This window comes from Sesamum indicum, linkage group LG11 (assembly GCF_026168435.1).
Source record: "Sesamum indicum cultivar Baizhima isolate 11 linkage group LG11, ASM2616843v1, whole genome shotgun sequence".
Classification (NCBI taxonomy): Eukaryota; Viridiplantae; Streptophyta; class Magnoliopsida; order Lamiales; family Pedaliaceae; genus Sesamum; species Sesamum indicum.
The window spans coordinates 11,520,289-11,532,098 of NC_142667.1; the positions used below are offsets into that span (position 1 = coordinate 11,520,289).

At 36.2% G+C, this 11,810-nt stretch overlaps 1 protein-coding gene across 3 annotated transcripts; it reads right to left on the reverse strand.

Moving 5' to 3' along the window:
- Window positions 1–277: 277 nt before the first annotated feature.
- Window positions 278–9,657, reverse strand: ARF19 (auxin response factor 19). 3 transcript variants are annotated; one of them, XM_011095571.3, is made up of 13 exons: window positions 8,686–9,657; window positions 7,518–7,630; window positions 7,308–7,403; window positions 6,907–6,963; window positions 6,639–6,794; window positions 6,464–6,548; window positions 5,922–6,012; window positions 5,685–5,849; window positions 4,956–5,151; window positions 4,300–4,438; window positions 2,454–4,177; window positions 1,048–1,238; window positions 278–960 (listed from the first exon to the last, which is right to left on the reverse strand). In XM_011095571.3, exons 1-13 carry the CDS (start codon window positions 8,726–8,728, stop codon window positions 780–782), a joined length of 3,237 nt encoding a protein of 1,078 aa, XP_011093873.1. In that variant the 5' UTR covers window positions 8,729–9,657; the 3' UTR covers window positions 278–779. The 3 variants fall into 3 exon arrangements, with proteins under 3 accessions (XP_011093873.1, XP_088731476.1, XP_088731477.1); XM_088875350.1 differs by having other exon boundaries at window positions 7,308–7,399; window positions 7,514–7,630; window positions 8,686–9,656; XM_088875351.1 differs by having other exon boundaries at window positions 7,308–7,399; window positions 7,514–7,627; window positions 8,682–9,656.
- Between the last annotated feature and the right edge of the window lie 2,153 nt (window positions 9,658–11,810).

The following is an 11,810-nucleotide window of genomic DNA, read 5'->3' on the forward strand; positions in this document are numbered from 1 at the left end:
TGTGATTGACACTTTTCCTGAACTATACACCAATTACACTGCAAGCATACTGCACTTTCCATCTTTGTATGAGCTAGAATTTCCCCTTAAAGCATATTGAAGAATAAGGAACAAGAATAGCCCAGTTCCGGATATTGTGACTGGTACAGTTCTGAAGGTAATGAGGGTTGTTCCTGTGGTTCTTCCACATTCAGCTTGATGATCACAATATACAACTTTGTAATCTGATGTTCCCTGAAAGAACTCAAGTCCACCTATATGGTGTCAGGAAAACAGGTTGTAATAAGCTAGAAACTGCAACTGAATTCAAGAAGCTGTACACTGTTTCTCCGAAGTTTTATCTTCAAGAACACATCAGCTCATTATAGACCTATATGTGGAAGCTTTTGGAAGACCTATCTAGCCTAAAGACGTACAATTTACACCAATCTGCCCTTTATACTTCATCCTCGGGCAAGAGGGTCATCATTTACAAAGCACTTTTGTTGCAGTAGCTCAAATCTCAGACAAGTCAACTAGCCAGCTACGAGCAATGCTATCTATATTCAGCGGTGGTCTTCGAGCAAGAATTTCTCAAATTGCTCAGACTCGACCACTCAAGCAAAATTAAGTGGTCCATATCGACATAAGAGAAAGAAAAAAAGACTTGGCTAAAGATCAATTTGTGCTATGTCATCTGTGCGCAGTTCACATTTATGCCACCAACTTTTGAAGGTTGGAAGCATGGAACGTAAGTTCTTAAATGGCTTTTCTGCATGGAGGGTCACTCTCTGCATACTTCAGCGGTTAAATGAGGTAGCTGAATTATCATCATAGTGTCCTCTCCATGCATTACCACTATCCGTTCCACTGCAAGCTTGGTTTGGGACAGGCAGCTGACCTAGATCTCCGTCCAAACTCATCTGCTGTACCTCGGCAGAGGAAAGTATCTTTATGCTCTGGACACAGGTCACAAACTCCCTGGAAGAACAAGAGAATTAGGACTACGGTTACAATGTTTTTCAGCCAAACCAGAAAAATATAAATAGAATGTTGCATGACACTTACTCCCATGGATCATCTCCAACAAGTAATATATCATTTTCATGGTCGACGTAGACAAGCTTCCACTCGGTCCGTTGTGGATCTTCCAGTAGCCCTTCGATGCCAAACATACGGGCAAGATCATGCCTGAGCTCATCATACCCCTTGTAACGAGTAACATCTATGGTTCTCCCTACAGAACCACGTTTTTGAACCTTCAAAGTTTAAGAAACATTAGGTACTAGTATGCAGAACAATAAGAAGAGGAAAGATAAATACCCTCTAAAAATCAACCAGAGCTTCTCACTTATCTATAAGTTCCAAGGAGTAAATAACACACACACACACATAGTGTGGTATCTACCTATATCTATATCTATACTATTATAAAAGTATGAACAACATTATACATTTTTTTCTATTTTGATTGGAGTCATTGGACTCGCATAATTAGTTATATCTTTTCTTAATAGCAAAATTGATTAAATGTTATCTAAAAGGAAGAGTACTATAAAAATTTAGCAATTTGAATCTCAAGATATTTTAAAGAGTTTGGATTTTAAAATAATGAGAATTTAGAAGCATTGCTAATCAATTGTTCAAATTTAGTTCGATCGAAAACAAAGTTACATGAATGAATGAGATTGAGTCAAAAATGACGTAAAATCGAGTAAACAGAACAAAAAATTATTCTTATTTATTTAAATGACATTTACTTAAATAGATTGTTGAAATTAAGAGAATATTAGTGCTTTGACATTGATTTACTTAGCCAATAAATTGAATTCAAATATATAAATTATAACATGAATTTAGCTACTAAGAGAGAAGTTACTGAATCGAAAAAAAAGATGATAAGTTTGATAGCAAAATACGTAAAATTTACTACAACTTACACAATAATAAATCTCTGTTTCTTAAAAAAGAATTCATAGGAAAATCAAAATTAGAGCTAGATTTCTCATAATGGCATGAATATAATTGACTTAGTAATACGAAAACAAATAAAAACCGAAATTAAAGTGACGAATATAGAATAAACAAGACTCACAGAAAATGCAACGAAACTATATATTCATTAAGGACATTTCATAAAAATCTTATTTATTGTAGTTATTAAGCTATATAATAATTATTATATTAGTACTTGTAAAATAATTATATCAATTATATTGTTCAAAAAAATCAAAGTTTGTAACATGTTTATAATTTTTATAACCATATTTTTAAAAAATTAATAACAACATAAGATCAATGTTAGTTGTCCACGCTCAATGCTTGTGCACCTTACTAGTATACATAAAAGTATGTAGAATTTGCATATATATGTATATATGTTTGTGTGTGTGTTACTTATTTATATTAGATATATGTATAGGGTATGTCTCTAGCATGGGGGGAGGGAGGGAGGGGGTGAGAGAGAGATTCACCTTTGTGTATGTTCGCATACGTTGAGTCTGGTTAGGCCACAACCCGCCATTCAGGGGGGCAGTCTCATTGATGGCAGCATCATTTGAACAACCTGGTTTAAAAGACATTGTTGGCACACCAAATGACTGTGAATTGATTCCAGAGGACAACTCTGTCTCGATATCCCTTGGGGGGCCACTGTAGTTAGAGAGTAAGTTATGGATATCCTTTCCAGAATCATAACCCCTTGACAACAAAGCATCAGGTGCCAATCCATCCATACCAGCTGTGAAAGGAATACTATTTCTGGTATGTGATTGGACATCACTATCCAAGCCAGTCAGTGGAAAATTCTGCTGGAGACCACCCGCATCCAAGCAATAAGAGGTTGCAGATGATGTGACATCCATGTGATCAGCAGCATTAGTCTTGTATTTAGGTTGCTCAGGCGCCTTAGAACTGGACAATTCATGCTTTATTCGGACATCTAACTTGCTGTTACTCTCTTGTACTAAATTAGGAGGATGAACAATCGTACTATCTAGCAATGTAGCTGGGCCTGTCTGGTTCTTGAGGAAGTTTTGCTGTGAAACCTGTAAATTGTTTTTAGAGGGTGATGTTGAACATGATGGGGCATCCCCGTCAGTACGGCCAGAATGTGACCTGCCCATGAGTTGATTCTTTTGCTGGCCCTGAAATTGGTTGACAGGAAATTGTGGCGATTGCACAAGTGTAGATGCAGAAAAGCAGCTTGTGTTCAACTGTTGAGGCAGAGACATGTTTTGAGTCTGCTGGCCTTGTTGAGCTTGCTGTTTCTGAGGCAACTGAGACTCCAACAAGGGATTCAAGGGGGACAATAGTTGTTGCTGTTGCTGTTGCTGGTGCAGTTTCTGGAGAAGTTGCATTTGCAGCTGCTGCTCCGGAAGACTTTGTGGTGGTGTTTGCTGCACTTGAGGCCTCTGGGCTAAGCTTTGCTGCAACACCTGCAATGGAGCTTGTTGCAACTGTATCTGCTGCTCTTGAGATCTCTGCAATGGCTGCTCAACATGTTGCTGGAAGGGCAAGTCCTGAGGTACGGATGTCATGGGAAACGTAGTTCTGTTGGTTACAAGATCATTTTGCTGCATTTGTGCCGTTCCTGTCAGTATCTGTTGCTGCTGAATTTGAGAGTACATGGCTGTTTGCTGCAAATTCTGGTTCACCGTCTGGTCAGCAGTTAGGCTGCTCGTTGAAGGCGGCAAAAGCATTGACTGTTGTTGCTGATGCTGGTGGGTTTGCTGCAGGAAACGCTGCTGTTGTGTTTGCTGAAGGAGATGAGGCTGGGTTTGCTGCAGCGGCAACTGCTGCGTCTGTCGGGTATTTGAAGGAGACTGTAACATTTGCTGCAGCTGCTGCTGCTGCTGCTGGGGCCAAGAAATATTTGACTGCATTAGTTGGCCAACTTGTTGATTTTGATGATTTCCCTTGTTCACTTGAAGATTAGGTGCAACTAAACCAGGGGATTGGAAGTTCAAAAGTTTCGACTGATCATCATTGCCGAGGTTACCCGTCAGAGCATTTGAAGCAGCCATGTTAGGAAGAAATCCCGACTGATTAGCTGACAACTGATGGTTCTGTTGCATACTCATCCACTGGACTAGACTCAGGCCAGGAAATATTGAGCTTGAAGCATCTTTTAAGCCAAAATCATCCGCTAGCCAGGGCATGCCTCGCTTAAACATATTCTCCATATCGGAATCGTCATCTGTAGAAGAAGTCATGTGAGGAGAAACATAGAAGGATTTGCATTGAATTAATGCTGCACAAATTTGCAGAACATAATTATATTGTCTGATGTCATACTTCTGTAACAAATTTTCCTTTTACCTGGGAAACCTGGATGTTTGGGAAACCTGGGTCTGAAAAAAGGAGGTGGGCAAATGTAGAATGGAGTGACAACAGGTTCGATGTCCCATATTGAGACTCGGCTAGGACGTTCCCCCGCTGTCGATTCATCCCATCCAACCTAATAAATAGAAAACATAAATTTGCGGTGGAATCCGAATTGAATTTCAGATTGTTTAAAAACGCTGTGTGCTGTAATAGATATGCCTCAACCAGCAGAAAAGCCACAGCAAGATTTTCACCAATGTTTAGTACCAAAGACAATATGAAATCGAAAGACAAAAGAGCATATCTGAAGAAGTCAAAAAGCAAAGAAGAAAGTACACTTTTGAAGCACCAAGAAATGAGCATCTGCCAGAGCAATGTCAAAGAAATTAGAAAGCACTTGTTTGCAAGCTACATACAAGGGATATAACCGTTACAAAGGCTTGCCACACCCGACAGGCAAAAGCTTGACAAAAACAATCAAGAGTTCAAAAATATCCACACAGAAAACTTGTGATAAATTGGTTAACTTCATAAGTTCAGGAGGCTTCAACTTGTGAAGAGCTAAAACTGGTAAAACTTATCTTGAAATCAATGTACTTGAAGCTTTCAAGTCAGCAAGAAAAGGGGAAAGAAACCGGGAAGAGTGTTACCTGAAGATTACGCCACTGTGAATTTTTCCATCTTACTGGATCCAAATCACTTACACCAGTAATTGTTCCCATGTACCTCCGAACCCCGGACTCCTCCGTCTCAAACATCATTCTAAATCGCATGCCGGGTGAAACTTGTGTGTACATTGCTTTATTATACTTCGCAAGTGGAATCACAAACTCTGAAGGGCTAGCCCTGTCGGTACCACAAAAGGTGTCATTCCCTTCCCCAAAATTAATAGAATGTAGATTCTAAGGTCACCTTCATTTTATATGATATCTTCGCTAATATATTATACATAGATTAACTAAATATTCTTTTGCACTGATGAAGGTATCATCGCCGGGTAGAAAATGCAAAATTGTTGGATGAAGAAGCCATCCCGGTTGTGATATAACAGTCTGGCTTCTTTTATAGTAACTCTTTGAAAATTCTGTCTTGTCATCAATTGCTAACTTGGTATAAATACCAACTGATGATTTTTCAGAAGAATTCTTTGAGTGAGGCTATTTGGTAAAACATGTAAGTCATAAATAGTCACATTTATTAGAAATAGCATGAATATATCTTAAATTTGCACATTTCTGAACCATCGTACAAAGCATAACTGGTCAATAATTAAATAATCAACACAAGTTTCATTATCCCTCCAAATAATCACTTGGGCTTTCATCACATCAAAGCGAGCATGGCCCCAAAGTAGTAGAATGAATGCATCACATTATTACCTTGGATTGTAGAATATGGTAAACGGGCTGTTATTCGCAGCGGCATGAGCTGCAGCGGCAAGAATTCCAATATGCATACTATCACTAGATATAACAGATGAGGAAAGTGCAGGCTGCTGTCTATTTGCTCGTCGTATACCCAAGAGCAGCTGTGATTTTTCGTCCCTACATAATTATGCATGCCGAGTTAGGAAGAGGGCAACATCTAATTACAAGTTGCTTGAAATCTTATTGTACCTTATGAAAAGGACGGCATCACCAGCTACCAGTCTTTTAGAGCTCACAAATACACTCCACCCTGTTGTCAATAGGTGTCGTTTGGGTTGACCTGAAATTGAGCAAGAACAATCTTTCTGAACATTTTTCCTAAGCTATTATTGATGCTAGAAAACAGAAAAGAACTATGCTTCAGTGCTTCAAGATGCTCCCACTATTCCAAGGAATATGTGCTACTCAAATCACATGTATTTTGACGGCATGCGTCTGAGTGAGGCTGGCTCCATGTCACATATGCAAAGAACTAAACTCGAAACGGGCACATAAACTCCATGAAGTAAATTCGACATGCGTACACCCAAATTTCAATGTGTTAACTTCTATATCTAATTGATTGAAGCTATATCAAAGTTTTGGTCCTCATCAGTATCCGACGCACCAACATAAATCATCTTTTCAGTGGATGTTCATGTTTAGCCACGAACAATAATTAGGCTCTGGAAGACTGGAAGTATTATCAATTTATTATGAACAAAAGCACAGTGAGCTTCAGAATAAAATACCTCTATAAATATGTCTAAATGTCCATGTTTGGTCATGCAAGTCTCTAGCTACTAGTTCCTGAGCAGGAGGTTGCATTGAGAAATCCTAAACAAAAAAAATTCGGTGGTAAGCAAAAGAATGAGACTTATCCCCAAATCAAGTTCTGTAAGCCAAATGACAGTGAACAGCATATACCAGCGGCGGAAAAATCTTCTCAGCTGCTCGACGAGGAACAGAAAAGCCACCATGAGTGCTTGTGTCACTTGCTGTTAGAGTTTTGCAGAAAAACTCAGCAGGTTGTCTGCTGTGCTTAAGTCCAATATCAGATACAAGTAATGCTTCCTGGTCATACTGGATGACATATAAGTTCAGTGTCAGTTCAGACCAGTTATGTTCAAGTATATCTCCTTCCATAGTATCATATTGCAAAATTTACAATAAATGCCGAAATAAAATATCTTACCTTGGTCACTGGTTGAAGAGTCATTTGAGCATAGACCTCATCAGTTTCACCATCAGCCTGATGAAAACAAATGTACTGTTAGTACAAACTGAGTCATGCAGTTACGTAATTTATTCCATGCTTTGTATGGAGATGCAGAGTTTTATATCTGTAGAAATATCAAATGCAAATTCACGACGCTCCCTAGTATTACTCGTTAAAAACTGTTCAGAGGAGGAAAAAGAAAGACAGTGTTAAATGACTTTACGAATTGACCACTTAGGCTCTTTGGTAATTTACACGTGGCCTATCTCTGATTGACGGAACGTTGCATGCCAAATGTGCATACACCTAAGTTTAATAATGATGGACAAATCATTTAATTTCAAACTTTTGTAAGAGTGCCATAGGACTTGTCATACATGTAAGGTGACATTGTGGAGCATGCAGATCAACTTGGATGGAAGATTGGGATAACTTGGGATGCCATCAGCCTCTTTCTGCATGGATGCTGCTACCTGTATATAGAAAAACATCTTTCAGCATATCTTTACATCTGAAAATAAGGCAAAATGACTCTACAATTCACCAATGAGATGACCCCAAAAAAATAGAAAAAGAAAGGAACCTACTTGTTCACTGTGACCTTGAGGGAAATAGACAACAAGACTTCCAACCGGAGGCAAACAAACCAATGGGCCAGCGCAAGCATGCCATAACTCAGAATTTATCACTTTTTTTTCTCCTGTATAAAATAGAATAGTATATTTTATCACAGAACTCCAACATCGAGTGTTGTTGATAAGTAGAAAACAGAAATTCCTTCTATGTTTCATCTGAGATTCAAGACTCAACAGTAGGGATTTGTTTCGAGGAAACGAAGTTCTTCATAAGTCAATATTCTGAGCAAAAGGAAATCAAGTGCATTTTTCAAGCTGGCAGATATATATGTCATATGTTTGCATCATCATTCATTGCGGCAATACTCATGCTTCCAAAAGTTCCGGAATATAGGAATAAATACTAGGACAGGAAAGCACGAAGTATCAAGCTAACAAGCAACAGAACAATTAATCATGAAAGCCTTTATTCGATAGTCGAAAGGCATCCAACATAAACATGAAAGTCTGCGGATCCATACTTCAATCTAGATTCAAGATCACAAACTTTAGACAAAATACCAAGCCTGGTTTTCATTAAAGCGTCATGCAGTACTTCAACCTCCAAACTGAGAACACGTAAATTGATTGATAATCAGCCAAGACGACAGATCCAAAGTTAACTAACAGAAACATTACGATGTTCTCTAACTGGCCATATAATTGATGAAAAGAATTAAAATCCCGAACAAAGCACACAAAACTGGATAGAAAGAAAGTTCTTTCTTAAAGGTTTTCACATAAATACTCGTGATCTACAAGAAGTTGCTAACTATTGAAAACTCTACAAACAGTTTGTGGATCACAAGATGCTAATGTTTTGAATCAGGAAACAAGCTTTTAAACAACAAATACAAAACGGACAGCACCTGAAAACCGGAATACCTATGAAAAAAAAAAGAAAAAATCCTTCCTTCCATCCTTTGGAAACAAAAAGAAGAAAATATCTGCAAGTTTATGAACGATTTGAAGTTAGGAACTTTATCTTTTATCACATAAAAGGACTCATGGAATCGGCTGTGAAATAGTGGTGCTTTTCAGCATGATAAACAGAGAAGGCAAAGCACTTGAATCATAACATGAAATGATGGAAAAATCAAAAAGATAAAGATGTAACTGGAAACAATTAATATGAACACACCTTCTCCTGAATTTGCCAAAAATCCATTAGATGGCATCTTCATTGCTGCAAAATTCACCTATACACTCTTCAATTCAACTCAAATATCTTCCCTCAGAATCACATCCACCAAGTTTTTCTCCACTCAAGAAATACTTCACCTTTGAACAAATCAAAATAAAGCTAATTAACTAAGTTAAAGCTCTAAACTTTTCAGCAACAGATTCCTTTGCAATGACATCAAACAACCCAAAAGCTATCTTCTCTTACAAACGCATACTCAATCATCTAAACTCAACAAAAATACTGAATTAAACTGAACCACCATTCTCCAAACTTCACCATGAAAACCATTAAAACATTTTCCCTCCATCTCGGGCATATTCTCCAGGTCTGAACAATATCCCGTTTCACATTCAAGAAAACGCCCTTTACTCTCTTCGTTTCAAGCAAACCTCAAAATCTCCAAGAGCCGACAGCGTCCAGTCCCAAAACACGTGTTTGTTCTCAGAACCCACCACCCAATTGGCAAAAATGAGCTGGCCCATCAAACGCTGTAGGTGACCGTACAGGTACCACGTCCGGAAAATTCTTGAAACTGAGAGTACCGCAAGAACTTACTGAAAATGGAAAAGGTGTAGCCCACGTGGGGGGAGGAGAGATGGCGGGCCGTACCCAGAACCGGCGGAGCAACCGGGATCAAGGCGGTGCGGAAGGGGAAGGAATCTTGGGACTCGCCGGAAAACCCGTCGTTAATTAAAGCCCAGCTTCTTTATAGCACAAGTATACTGTACGGGAGCAAGTTTATAATCATTCCATCCATCATACTATAGTTGTAATAAATACTAATATAAAAAACAAAAGTTGATGCTCTATACATACATATGAAAGAAAACTAATAATCAAATGTACGTATTTGTGTGTGTGTGTGTGTGTGTGTGTGTATTGGATCAGGTATAGCATAGAGAAGAGAACAGGCCGACATAAAACCAACCGGAGGGGGATTAAAGAAAGTAGAAATACATTGCGTGTTTCGCTCTTTCATGACATTTTTCTTACATAAACAGTAATCCTTAATTTGTTTTATCAGTAATTGCTGGATTATAATTAACATTACGGAGACATCATTCAAGATTAGTGAGCATATCCAATGTTTAACGTCTAAATCTATTTTCTCAGAGATACTTTATTCTAATATGATATTTTGTTTTACTTTTTCAATACTGTGAAGCTTACCTCCATAATATTATTAAAAGGGATAATTATATCTAAATTCCTAACCAATTATCTATTTATACAAACTATTTTTGTCTGTTAAAATAGTATGTATATACCCGCCAAAAATGTTAACATTATTTACCTAAATTCATCTCTATTTTTTTGAAAAATTACCCATAAAACCCCTAGAAATGTTAAACTCATTACATAAATTATCCCTCATTTTTTTACGTTAAGGGTGATTTTTATAATTATGCAAAGACAAAAGTGATTTTTGTAAGTAGATCGTATATGAGTAGGTGTAAATATAATTAGGATTAATTACATTGACACCTCTTGAGATTAGATCGAAATACACTAATACCCCTACTTTTTGTGAATTACAGCTACGCCCTCTGAGGTTATAGTCGTAATTATAGCTATACCCCTTATTCAAATACAAAACTTACACTAACACCCTTCAACGGTGTAGCTGGAATTTTGTAAAACACTGGGGGAATATTACACTAACACCCCTAGGGAGGTGAAGCTGTAATTTTATAAAACACAAAGAATTTGTATAATTTGATTTAACCTCAAGAAATATCAATATAATTTAACCATATAATTATCCCTTATTAAACAAATAATCAAATGTATTTTATATGTACTCGTAATTTTTCTCATCCGCATATGATTGCAATTAATGTATTAAATATTGATAATCACAATATTCAGCCTTAAAAGTCATTAAAGAAGTCAGTTCAGATCTTTTGTTATAATATGATATTACATCTTATATTTTGTGAAATAAGTCAATTGAAAACTAGTTTTCTAACTTTTCTTGGATGCCAACATTTGATTCATCTTTTATGTATATACATAATATATACATGGATATAAAATTTACATTATTTATAAATTTAAAATAATATTTACATACATAACATTCGTATATTACATAAACTAAGAGGTATTATACTATTTTGTGATATAAATCAATTGAAAATATGTAAATTTGTCAAGAAAGTGTTTACCTACTGCTGAAAATATAAGATTTCGGATAAATTATAAGGGACTCTAATACGCTTTGGAATAATTATAAATATTTAATCATTATTTACAACTTTACAAATACCCTCTGATTATGTAATATTTTTATGGAGGTTTAAAATTATCAACTTTATACTATAAACAAATTGAATGAGATGGATCAAAAATTTGAAAGATTGCAAAAACTTGTCCACTTTATCCATGAAAAAATTCATAATTTTTTTAAGAATAAATAAATTTAAAATTTATAATCCATAAAGAGTAGCAAAAAATAGATAAAAACTTAATGAAGACTAATGAATTAGGTAGTTATTGTATGATTGTTAAAATTAAAAAAATATTTATAACTTTTTAAATAATAAAAAAATGTTCATAATTATATCAACCTTGAAAGAAGGCATTCTAATTTATACTTAAGATTTATTGATCCACATAAAGGAAAAGAAAATAGTCACAATAAGATTTGTTAATTTGGCAAGGAATATGCATACCCCCTTACCACCTCCCCAACCCACCCCCACCCCCACCCCCAATCCCAAATATATATATATATATATATATATAATAAATAAAAAGCAAGAAAAGAGTGATATACAGGACCCTCTTATTATTTAATAATATAAACTGTATTTTAAAGGTCCCACTGGAGAATATTGAGTTATCATGTGGTTTAAGCACTGAATGAATTAAAAAATGGTGTGGCAATAATGTCATTGTGGTGCCAAACACACATTTATGCACTTCATTCAAGTTCAAGTATGGATGATGGATATTCCCTTTTCCTAATTTAATTCATTTTTTTTTCTGATTCTTTTTAAATGATATCACATAATTACATTAATATCTCAATCATTTGAGCAACACATTAATTTAGTCGATATATTAATATAACTTAT